Source organism: Lithobates pipiens, unplaced genomic scaffold (genome assembly GCF_037356315.1).
Source record: "Lithobates pipiens isolate NorthernLeopardFrog02 unplaced genomic scaffold, aLitPip1_a1.2 Scaffold_3, whole genome shotgun sequence".
Taxonomy (NCBI): Eukaryota; Metazoa; Chordata; class Amphibia; order Anura; family Ranidae; genus Lithobates; species Lithobates pipiens.
This window is the reverse complement of record NW_027507790.1, coordinates 17,652,584-17,664,276: the sequence shown is the minus strand read 5'-3', so window position 1 is coordinate 17,664,276 and position 11,693 is coordinate 17,652,584. Positions and strand designations below refer to the sequence as shown.

The 11,693-nt window shown below is 44.0% G+C and overlaps 1 protein-coding gene across 2 annotated transcripts in view; it reads right to left on the bottom strand.

Moving 5' to 3' along the window:
* Positions 1 to 1,159: 1,159 nt before the first annotated feature.
* Positions 1,160 to 11,693, bottom strand: part of TCHP (trichoplein keratin filament binding) — a 57,013-nt gene continuing 46,479 nt past the window's right edge. For both annotated transcript variants that reach the window (XM_077461332.1, XM_077461333.1), the window contains exons 11-13: positions 6,108 to 6,293; positions 4,025 to 4,168; positions 1,160 to 3,378 (exon numbers count right to left, since the gene is read on the bottom strand). In XM_077461332.1, coding sequence (XP_077317458.1) covers positions 3,346 to 3,378; positions 4,025 to 4,168; positions 6,108 to 6,293 — 363 coding nt within the window. In that variant the 3' untranslated portion in view covers positions 1,160 to 3,345. The remainder of the gene's footprint in view (positions 3,379 to 4,024; positions 4,169 to 6,107; positions 6,294 to 11,693) is intronic.

The following is an 11,693-nucleotide window of genomic DNA, read 5'->3' as shown; positions in this document are numbered from 1 at the left end:
ACTGGCCTAGCTAGCCTCCAGACCTTAATCCCATAGAAAATATGTGGAAGGAGCTGAAGATTAGAGTTACCATACATCAGCCTTGAAACCTTAATGACTTGGAGAGGATCTGCAAAGAGGAGTGGAACAAAATCCCTCCTGAGATGTGCAAACCTGGTGGCCAACTACAAGAAATGTCTGACCTCTGATTGCCAGCAAGGGTTTTGCCACCAAGTACTAAGTCATGTTTTATTGAAATTCAAATCAACTTACCGTATATACTCGAGTATAGGTCGACTCGAATATAAGCCGAGGCCCCTAATTTACCACAAAAAAACTGGGAAAACTTATTGACTCGTGTATAAGCCGAGGGTGAGACATGCAGCAGCTACTGTTACAGCTTAAAAGAGTGGAAAAGAGGGTCAACAATGCCCATCTGCAGCTGTATACCCTGTGTCCATCCCTGTGACCATCCCTGTGCATGCCTCCGTGTTCCCATCTGCAGCCTCTGTGTGCCATTTTGCACCGATCTGCATGAATAAAAAACATACGGCGGCCATGCCATTCAAAAGCAGCACCTCTCCTCCTCGTCTGTGACAGACGGCGGCCATTCCACTGTTCAAAAGCCGCGCCTCCGTCTGTGATAGGCGGAACACTCAATTTCCCAGCAGTCAGTGGTCCGCCTATCGCGGACATCCTCTCATCCTCGTCCGTAGTATGAGGATGAGCGGATGTCCGTGATAGGCGGACCACTGACTGCTGGGAAATTGAGTGGTCCGCCTATCACAGACGGAGGCGCGGCTTTTGAACAGTGGAATGGCCGCCGTCTGTCTGCTCGACACGCTGATCGGGTAGGCAGACGGCGGTGACTTGAGTATAAGCCGAGGGGGGCACTTTCAGCCTAAAAAAAGGGGCTGAAAATCTCGGCTTATACTCGAGTATATACGGTATAACTTTTTTGAAATGTGTTTTTTATGGATTTTAGTACCTGGAATGAGTTAATAAGAGGTTTTTTTTCATACCTCCCTAATTGTTTAATGCAGATCAAAATTTTTAGTTCATGCCTGTTTTTAAGAGGCACCTGCTGGTGTTTAGCATTAGCCATAGGCACCAACCAACAAAGCTGTTTCCATTTGCATTTCCCAACACATTAAAATAAATATCTTGTTTAACAAGCAAATTTAGGTTTATACATGTACATTTATACAAATCATTACAGTATACAGAATAAAAAAGTAAATTCAAGTAATGTGCAAAAACAAATCATGTGCCTGCATTTCACAAACATATAAGTAAAGGTGCACGTAAACAGGGCAATTCTAATGACTTTATTCTCATAGAACAACTAATATAATTCATTATTTCACCTATTCATTTACCATTATATCTCAACTCCAGCCTAAAGACATTACTGCGCCAATATGCACAAAATGTGGCCCTGCAGACACCAGTCTGCGTTTTCCTTGCTTAAAGCGTAACTCCACTTTTCTTGAGAAAATACCATTCCCCTCTGGGTGATCTATGTACATTGCAGGGATTATAACAACCTTTGTTGCAGATTCCTACCTTTTGTTATTCTGAAGAAATCTCCGTTTGTTCCTCTGTGCTGAGTAGGTCTAATGGGAGTGCTTTTATAATTATCTATCAGCTGTGCACCTGCACAGCACTAATGAGGAAATCTGCTGGGCCTGCATCCCTTTAGATGTGTTCCTATTGAAAGTATCTCACCAAAAATGACATTTTTGTTGCAGGGGGATGCCTAAAATCTGACTTGTATCTTAGGCAGACTTCTGGGAAAATTGGTGAGCCAATCGCACAAGCAGGAAATTGTTTCTGGGGAGTGATCAGTACCAGTTATTACTGTGTGTACAGAACAACTCCATATTGCATTTATAGAAAATGACATCATTTTTAATAACATTCAATTACAATATGACGTGTGTCGCAATTGTTTACACTATATTTTTTTTCCCCACGAAAGTGGAATTACCCTTTAAGTGATTACGCAAGCAAGAAACTTATTCTTTGGACTGGGTTCCAGTAATGATTTTGTTTATACCTTTTTAGTAACATTATGAATCCCTTCATGACATAAGGTAAAACAAACCTAAACACAGTTTTGCAACTTTGACATTTAAAACTGTACATATCATTGCAATGATTTAGTGTAATCAGGTGGATTATACCCAGTTTTTTGCAGGACATATTGAGCTTTCATTTGGTGGTAAATGGTCAGATATCTACTGTGATTTTTTTTTTAATCAAAGAAACTTTTTGAAATGTAGTAATTTTACCATAACCTACCAAAGAACAACATAAACTGTCTTGCTCCTGATGATTGCAGTGATACCCCTTGTGTATGTTAATTGTTGTTTGTACCCATGGTAGGGCTCGGAAACATTAGTGTGCATTGTGTTTTATCCTTCCTAGCCTGATCTAGCCAGCTTCTTTATTTTTAATTTATTTGTTTTAGACACACACTTTTCTTTGTTTACATTTGTCTCCACTTAGGCCCCGTTCAAACCTGAGCGATTTTCTGCTTGTAGCTCTAAAATGTTCAACAAGCCAAATCCCATTCATTTTAATAGCCCCTGTTCACATCTGAGCATTCACATTCTGTTGCCTGAAGCCCTTAAAAAAAAAAAAAAAAAAAGTACATGAGCTTCTTTTTGACAGATTACAAGCGTTTTTGGCCCTATAGACGTCAATATAAACACCTGACTTGAGCGTTTTACGAAAGTTTTCTGCTCAAATAGAAGCTTTCCACCTCCAATTTCCTCTGCCTCTCCTCCGCCTAGTACTTTCTACTGGCTAAACAAAAACGGTTGAAGCTATAAAATGCTTGTAATACCCTTAAAAATGCTCGTAAAAAGCCCATGCCAGTAAATCGCAATGCTCAGGTGTGAATGGAGCTTCAAGGAGACATTGATACAATGCATCTTTTTCTGGTGATCTGCTGATCAGGTGATCAGGTGATTGTGAACTGGACCTCCTAGTTCCTATCATTAGTAAGAGACCCAGAACTCGGTGAGAGCTTGATCTCTGTGCTGGGAGCATGTTGTGCCGCACACTTACAATGGCGCACTTCTGTGGGTCTCCATGTATGCATATGCCTGTCATGGAAGGGTTAATCTACTAATATATTACCTGGGTGTCCCTAGCCAGAGCTCAAATTTTGAATTGTTTGGTAATGAAAAGTATCCCTCATATAAGATGTTTTATAATCGTTCACAAACCTATTTACAGTCGAGTAAAAACCTATTTACAAAGAGTTCCTATAACAAAAATATAGCCATGTGTTTTTTCCTGAGCTCAGACAACTGTGATGGTTGTTGGGTGGTATGTCAAGCTCCGAGTTTCCCGCTGTCAAGACCAGGCAGGTCTGGGGCGCCCGAACACCTGGAGAAGAAAAGATGAGGTGAAATACATTACATCCCTCACCCATCTATACACCTTACACACATGGACACATTCAGAAATGTGGAGTGGAGAATCTATTAAAGGTTCACTTTGATTTTCCGACCAGCTAGGTAAGAAAAATGGCTAGAACCCCGCTGGGCTCTATTTGTTATATTATCCCTAAAACCAATAACACTAAAGCTATGTGTACAGGACTATAAATCCAGAAGAAGACAGGCCAAAGCATTCAGCTACAGCAAACATAATGCAAATGTGTACTGAGAAAATATGCAAGCTGCCATTTCTGATTATTTTTTGATTCTATCCTCCTAGCTGTTATGTTGATCCAAATGTTATATTACTTTCTGGAGCAGTCGGATAACTAATTTTTAGAGAATCAAGTCAGCAATGGCAGCCTCCATACTTCTCTCAGAGCAGGTTTCCCGATAAATTCTTCAAGCCTTAAACCCCGCACAACTCTAAAATCTTTTTCATATAACACTTGCAAAGATCATAAGTGATCATATGTAAATTCCAAACCTTTTAAAGATCTGAATTTCATATCTGTGTTACCATCGCCACATACTGGTAAAGAAACTTGCTTCCATTTATACTGAGTACAAAGCAGAAAGGTGATTTTTTTTACCTTTTTCTGATAACCTCTTTGTGTCATGATTTCTGCCTCCTGTTCTACTAAATCATCATCTTTTTCTTCTGCCAACTTCTCTTCTTGTTTTTCCTCTTCCAAACGCAGCATCTCTTCCATTTCTTTCAAACGCCGTTCAGAAATCTACAAAGGGTAATTTAACAGGTAGTGGGCACAGAGCAAAACAAACTACTCAGAACAACTTTTCTTTTCAAGTGCCTCATTCACCATATTTAGAGCCTTCTGGTATGTCAAACACCAGCTCAATAACCTAAGATTCCCTTTTCTCTACAGCAGTGGTCTCCAAACTGAGGCCGGGGGCCACATGCGGCCCCTTGCTTTCTTGTATCTGGCCCTTGAGACACTATTTCACCGACACCAACGATACATAATTTCCACTCTCACTGATTCGGCATAATTCCTCCCAATAACACCAATGATGGGGCACATTTTCTCCCACTGACACTAATGATGGGGCAAAATTCCTCCCACTGACACCAATGATGGGACACATTTTCTCCCAATGACACCAATGATGGGACACATTTTCTCCCAATGACACCAATGATGGGACACATTTTCTCCCAATGACACCAATGATGGGACACATTTTCTCCCAATGACACCAATGATGGGACACATTTTCTCCCAATGACACCAATGATGGGACACATTTCCTCCCACTAACACCAACAATGGGGCTTTTTTTTTTTTTTTTTTTTTTTTATCACAGACGTCAGCAACTTTTCTACTCACACTGGCCACGGTCTGCCCCCTCTAAGCCCACGTACACACGGTCGGAGATTTTGCCAACCAAATCCGTCGGATTTTGTCTGTCGGATTTAGTCCGATGGATTGTGTCCGAAACTGTTGCATACACACGGTCGGGCCAAGTTGTCTGATTTAGCAGTTGCCAAGAACGCGGTGACGTAATTTCGTTACGATGGGACTACATTCAGGCTAGTAGCCAATAGCTTTGATGTAGGAATTTGATCTGAGCATGCGTGGCACTTGGTCCGATCAAAATTCGCTACACATGATCGGATTAGGTCCGACCGGCCCAGTTGGTCGGGAAATATTTCCAACATGTTGGAAAATTGGGTCCGACGGAGATTCGGACGGAATCAGTCCGATGCATACCACACACAGTCGGATTACCTGACGACGCGGTCCGATAAGACGCATTCCGACGGATTCTCCGACCGTGTGTATAAGGATTGAAGGACAGTAAACTGACCATTTGTTTAGAAATTTTGGAGACCCCAGCTCTACAGGAAAGAAATAATTATTTTCACAATCCATTTATTACATTGGAAGGCTGTCCAAAGATCGCAGCAGATCAGTGCCTCAAGTTTGAAGGACAGCCAAATCTTTCAACTAGCCATAATCTGTGAAAAATGTGCTAATTGTTTTGCTGGGAAAGATTTTAAAATATATATGTAGAGTGGGACAGAGAGGGCTAAGGATAGGTGGTGTTTTGTAACCCAACAGGCAAGGCTAACAATGCTGTGTGGGGTTTCAGTGCAGCAGACACATTATGCTGTCACTTTTTGGCAGATCAACAGCCATTTTTCTGCACCATGTTTTTAAACGTACACTTTTAAAGAGAACCCAGCAACAGGTAGGGGGGACAGGGGGACGGCACAGGAGACACCCCCCCCCCCACACACACACACACACACACACACACACACACACACTTTTTCTCCTGTGCCACCCCCTTACCTGTTATGCTGGGTTCTCTTTAAAATGTATAATCACCTGTTGAGTGGATCCAGCATTGTGTTCCACCCTCTTAGACCTCAGCTGACTGCCTCTTCCAGGTTCAGGCAGCCTGGCCCCCGATGATGCTATACAGCTCTGCCCCTCTGTCCCCTGGCTGCTGTTAATGGGCACCCATGGCCTCTGAATGTGTGATGGAGGTCTCCCAGGGGGTTGCATGAGCCTAGGCAACAATGATGTCGGGGGAAGGGGGATTGCTGCTGTGGAAAGGAAAAACAGAAATACCCCCCCCCCCCAATAAAAAGGAGCTGGGAGGAGGCACGGTCCTAAATTTCCAGAGTGAAGTTCCACTTTAAGTTACCTGTGTCTCCAGTTCCAGCCTACGTGCAGTCTTCTGCTCCTCATCCTCTTTCTTCGCTCTAGAGGTCAGCTGTCTAACTTCTTCCAATTCTCTGATAAGTTCTTCACGAGACTGTAAGGATTCCCTCTGAGCTTGTCTATTCTGCTCTATCTGCTCCTTAATCTGCAGCTGTCTTCCATGTAAAACCTGGTAAAAGAAAAATGGAGAATAATTTCTACTATAAATCAATCCCAAGGGTTTAAGTATAGCCATAGTGAATCCTTTGACTGGTATTGTACCCAGCAGCAGAAGTGGGCCAGTGCATTCCAGAATACTTAGTGATTTAGATTGCCAGCTAAAAGCATTTACTAAATCACTTTAGATATATATTTTTTCCCTGCCATTGCAGTTAGTATGTATGCTGTGGTCAGTTACTCTTTTAGAGCAGAGCTGCCATGGTGGGATCATATTTTAAAGATAAGCTCCAGGCAAACACCAAAAATACACAAATAAAATACATATATACAGCAGGGGTGGAACCAGAGTCTAGTCTTGGGAGGGGCACTGCCAGAAAATAAGGTGTTGCTTACAGAACTGTATTTAACATATCATATAGTCCTAACCTTGTTTAAAACAGTGACACTGTTTTAAAGTGTTAGGCCCCTTTCACATGGGGCTGTCCGTATTTGCTCAGTGGGGATTGCTCTGTTGATCCCCGATGAGCCAGCAGGTGACAAGTCCGTCTCTGCACTCTGTGCAGGGATGGACCTGTCAGAGAGACCACTCTTCTCTATGGGGGATCAGATGATTGCGGAACGCCTGTCTGCTTTCATCCAATCCGATCTGCCAGACAGATGGAAAATAGGACATCCATCCATCCATATGGATTTTGCAGAGCGGATCAGATGTCAGCGAACATCCAATGCACCATAGAGCTGTATGGAGCGACTGTTCGGATCCGCCTGAAAAAACTGACAGATGAATCTGAACGGTCCCCATGCCGGCCATGAGATTTACACAGCTCTGCCACACCACAGCCCTGTCTGACAGGGGAGAGGACCTTCTATTTTCTCTGCTGCAGTTCAGTAACACTTAAAGTATAACTAAAAGTTTAGTTTTGGATGGAGTGGAGAAGGAGTCAGTTTTTTTTTTACTGTCTGTGCCCCCATTAAGGAGATTCACCCTCTCTATTTGTCCTGTTTACCATTATCATTGAAAGTAAAAGAAAATTCAGAGTTGTCCCCAGAAAAGTAATAGAGGGAAAATCGTAAAATAGGGACACTAGTTTTGGTGACTTGGGGGTCCCCAAGGGATTCCCTCAATTTGCAGGGATTTCCTCTCACTTCCTGTTTGGCTATGGGCCAGGAAGTGAAGGGAAATCTCCCCAATGGGACACATATGGTAAAAAACAAACTTGCAGGGGTTATAACCTTCCCTTACTGTATCCAAAATAAAAAACAAAAAAACATTTTGCTATTGTTCTACTTTAACACACACACACACACACACACACACACACACACACACACACACACACACACACACACCAGCAGCAGCAGCAGCAGCCTGGTCTGCTTATCCCTCAGTTTAGTCACTTTGCTCTCTACTCCTATCAGCATGCTCCATAGACTACAACTGATTTGCTCTGTGTGCTTGCTTCTCCCTCACCCAGTCTGAGGTTCTACTGTACAGGGACTGCACAGGCTGATACTAAGTCAAATACAGGTACTTAAACACAGTTTTGATAAAAAAAAAATGACATTTAAAAAAGGGATTTCACTGAAAAAAAATTATTAAAAGCCAGCAGCTATAAATACTACAGCTGCTTATTAATACTACTTTTAATAAATGGACACTCACCTGTCCCATGGTCCAGTGATGTTGGCAGCCGAGGCCGATCGATCGATAAGCCTGAATACTGACCTGACGAATCTACCTGGAAATAGTGGATCTTGACGCGGCCTGTCCTCTCTTTGGACCAACCGGCAGTATAAATAAAATATGTGTCTTACGAACCTGAACATCGTCTTCAAGTACACTCTGACCGCTCTTACTACATCAAGGGAATGTAGTGTCTTCTCTTCCCTAGATCAAAGCTCTGGGAAGGAAGAATAATATCTTGGTTTAAGTGAAAACCTGTCACCATCTTTGGCAGGAATTCAGGATGAGGGCGTAACACCACCTTATCCATATGCATGATCAGATATGGCTCCTTACAAGATAGAGCCGCCAGTTCAGATACTCTTCTAGCAGAAGAAATGGCAATCAGAAAGATTATCTTTCTAGTCAAAAAGAACCAAGGGAATTTTACGTAAAGGTGCAAAAGGCTGTTTGAGCAAAGCCGACAAGACCAAATTCAAATCCCAAGGATTTAGAGGTGCCTTGATAGGAGGATTGATCCGTGTTACCCCCTGAACAAAGCTACGCACTAAGGAGTGAGATGCTAAAGGCCATTGAAAAAATACTGACAAGGCCGAGATCTGGCCCTTGATAGTATTCAAGGCCAGATTCATTTGTAATCCCACCTGCAGGAAATCAAGGATCCTACCTATGACATATTTCCTGGGGTGCCAACCCCTGGATCCACACCAGGAAACATATGCCTTCCAGACTCTATAGTAAATGATCCTGGAAGCCGGCTTCCTGGCATTAATCAAGGTAGATATAACTGAAGGAGACAACCCACAATCCTTTAGAATGCGGGTCTCAATAGCCAGACCGTTAAATTTAGCGTCTGTAAAAGTAGGATGGAATACCGGACCTTGTGCGAGAAGGTCCGGCCGTAACGGCAGAAGCCAAGGAAATCCTACTGCCATCTTTATGATCTTGGCGAACCAAGACCTTCTGGGCCACGCTGGGGCTACTAGAATCACCTCCTTTTGTTCCTGCGAAGACGACGTAGAAGAAGCAGAGCTGTAGGAAATGCGAAGATCCCATGGGAAGACTAATGCATCTGTTCCGCAAGCTAGTGGATCCTTTGTTCTCGACACAAAGTTGTCGACCTTGTTGTTGAATCTGGACGCGAACAGGTCCATGTCCGAAGCACCCCATCTCTGACATATCGCAATGAAGATGCCGGGGTGAAAAGACCATTCTCCGAGAAATAATTGTTGATGGCTCAAGTCGAAAGGCAAGGGATGTTGTGTTCTGCCAAGACAATATGTGATTCACCTCTCTCTGGGCTGCACGACTCCTCGTGCCCCCCTGCTGATTGATGTAAGCCACAGCCGTGGCGTTGTCAGACTGAATCCTGACAGGACAGCCCCTCAGTCTGACAGTCCAGAGCCAGATGAATTGCCCGAATTTCCAAAATGTTGATAGGCAAGGTCCTTTCAAACCTGGACCACTTCCCCTGGACAGAATCCTCTTCCAGGACTGCTCTCCAGCCTAGAAGACTGGCATCCGTAGTCACTACTTTCCAGATGAATGGTATAAACAACCTTCCTTTTTGAAGGTTGCTGGATATTGACCACTAATTTAGGCTCTGACATACGTCGGGAGCCAGATGAATTGGAAAATCTAAGACCTGAACCTTCTTGTTCCAGGCTGACAGGATTGCGCTTTGTAGCAATCTTGAATGAAACTGCGTAAGGGACAGCCTCAAAGGAGGCCACCATCTTTCCCAATAGTCTCATGCACAACCGAATGGAAGGCTTTTTCTTTGCCCTGATAAGATGGATTAGTTCTACAATGGAACTGATTATTTTCTGAGGTAAAAATACCTTTTTCTGCCTGGTATCTATGATTAGACCCAGGTACTGTACTCTGCTTGATGTTTTTTTTTTTTTTAAATTCTTTATTTTAAAGATGTGACACAGATACCAGCAATAAGACAACTTCACATTACATATAAACACTGCACATAGGCTATGGTAAGCTTCTCCAGTAAATCAACTATACAAAATAAGAGCAGGTAAACGAATGAGGCCACGTAGACTGGCCCATATCACTAGTTGAAGTCTAATACAGGGTGGATAGCAGCTTCTGTGCCCATCACTTTTTGTGGTTTCATTGAAAAAAGGAGAGATGGAGACGAAAGAGAAAGATAAGAAAGAAAGAGAGAGAGGGAAAAAAGAGAAAAGAAAAAAAAAAGGAGGTGGGGGGGGGGGGGAGGGAGACAGACAGGTTGGGGGGTCACCCCTGGGGAGTCAAGATCAATAGTACTGGACAGGCGGTGGGGATTCTAGGTAACGGGTCCCAGAGCGTATTGGCGGAACTCGTCAGAGAAGCGAAAGAGATCCCAGTGGAACCATCTGGACTTATGTTCCTCTGACTTATCCCGCAAGGCAGAGGTCATGTCTTCCATTCACTCAATATCCTTCACTCTCGCGAACCATTGGGCCAACGTTGGCGCAGACTGTTGTTTCCATAGGGGCGGGATGCTTGCCCGTGCAGCATTAAGGAGATGTTTGAGAAGGGATTTATGATAACGTTTCCTTGATAGGGGGGTAAGGTTGAGGAGGACCGCAGCTGGGTTATCATGTAGGGAGATGTCTGTGAGTTTCTGTATGAGCTTGAGCACTGGCTGCCAGAAAGTTTGAAGCACAGGGCAATCCCAGAAAATATGTAAGAGGGTGCCGGAGTGTAGGCCACACCGCCAGCAACGGTCAGTTTGCAGAGGGAATATTTTAGCCAGCACAGAAGGGGTTCTGTACCAACGCGTCACTATTTTATACGTAGTCTCTTGATATTTGCTGCACAGGGAAGATTTTTGTGCGAAAAAGAGAATACGATCCTTTTGGGGTTCTGTAAAGGTGACTTGCAGGTCCCTCTCCCATTTTGCTAAGAATGGGGGGTCTTCAGTAGCGTGAAGGTCTAGTAAGGATTTGTAGGAGGTTGACAAGGACCTCCGAATCGGTCCCTCACCTAAACAGGATTCCTCAAAAGGGTGGAGCTTTCTGCTGAAATGGGTTGGTTTAGGCAGAGAGCCGAGGAAGTGAGATAGTTGGTTAATCTTCCAATGATCTAATGAGGAAGGGGTGAGCCCACCGAGCAGATTCTCCACAGTGAGCCATCCGGAAGAACCCACTAGCGAAGATGCTCTCATGAGTCCCTGCGGGGCCCGCGAGAGAAAAAATGGGTCAGTGAGGCCAGGTATAAAGTCCGGGTGCCCGATAAGTGGCGTCATTGGGGATGGAAAATCTCTTAGTGAAGATAGACGGAAGAACCTTTCCAGTTCTATAAGAGTTGGTCCAATCAGTGGATGAGTAGTCAAGTGGGTGGCAGAAGTTTTCCCTGTCCAAGGTAGACCTTCGAGTGGGGCACGGGCCGCCTCTCGTTCCAGCGACACCCAGAGTTTCGAGTTGCTGTGCCGACACCAGTCCACCACCTTGGTCATATGTGCTGCCGTGTAATATAGAGCAGGATCCGGAAATCCGAGTCCGCCCTTGGTCTTTGGTCGTAGTAGCAATGCTCTGCCAAGACGTGGGCGTTTACCGCGCCAGATGAATCTGATAAATATTGAGCGCACAGCGTGAAAGAACTTCTGAGGTATCTTGATGGGCAGAGCCTGCAATAAGTACAGAAGTCTGGGCATTGTATTCATTTTCAGTACATTGCAACGGCCGAACCAGGAAAGGGCCAGCGAGTCCCACTTTTTAAGGTCAG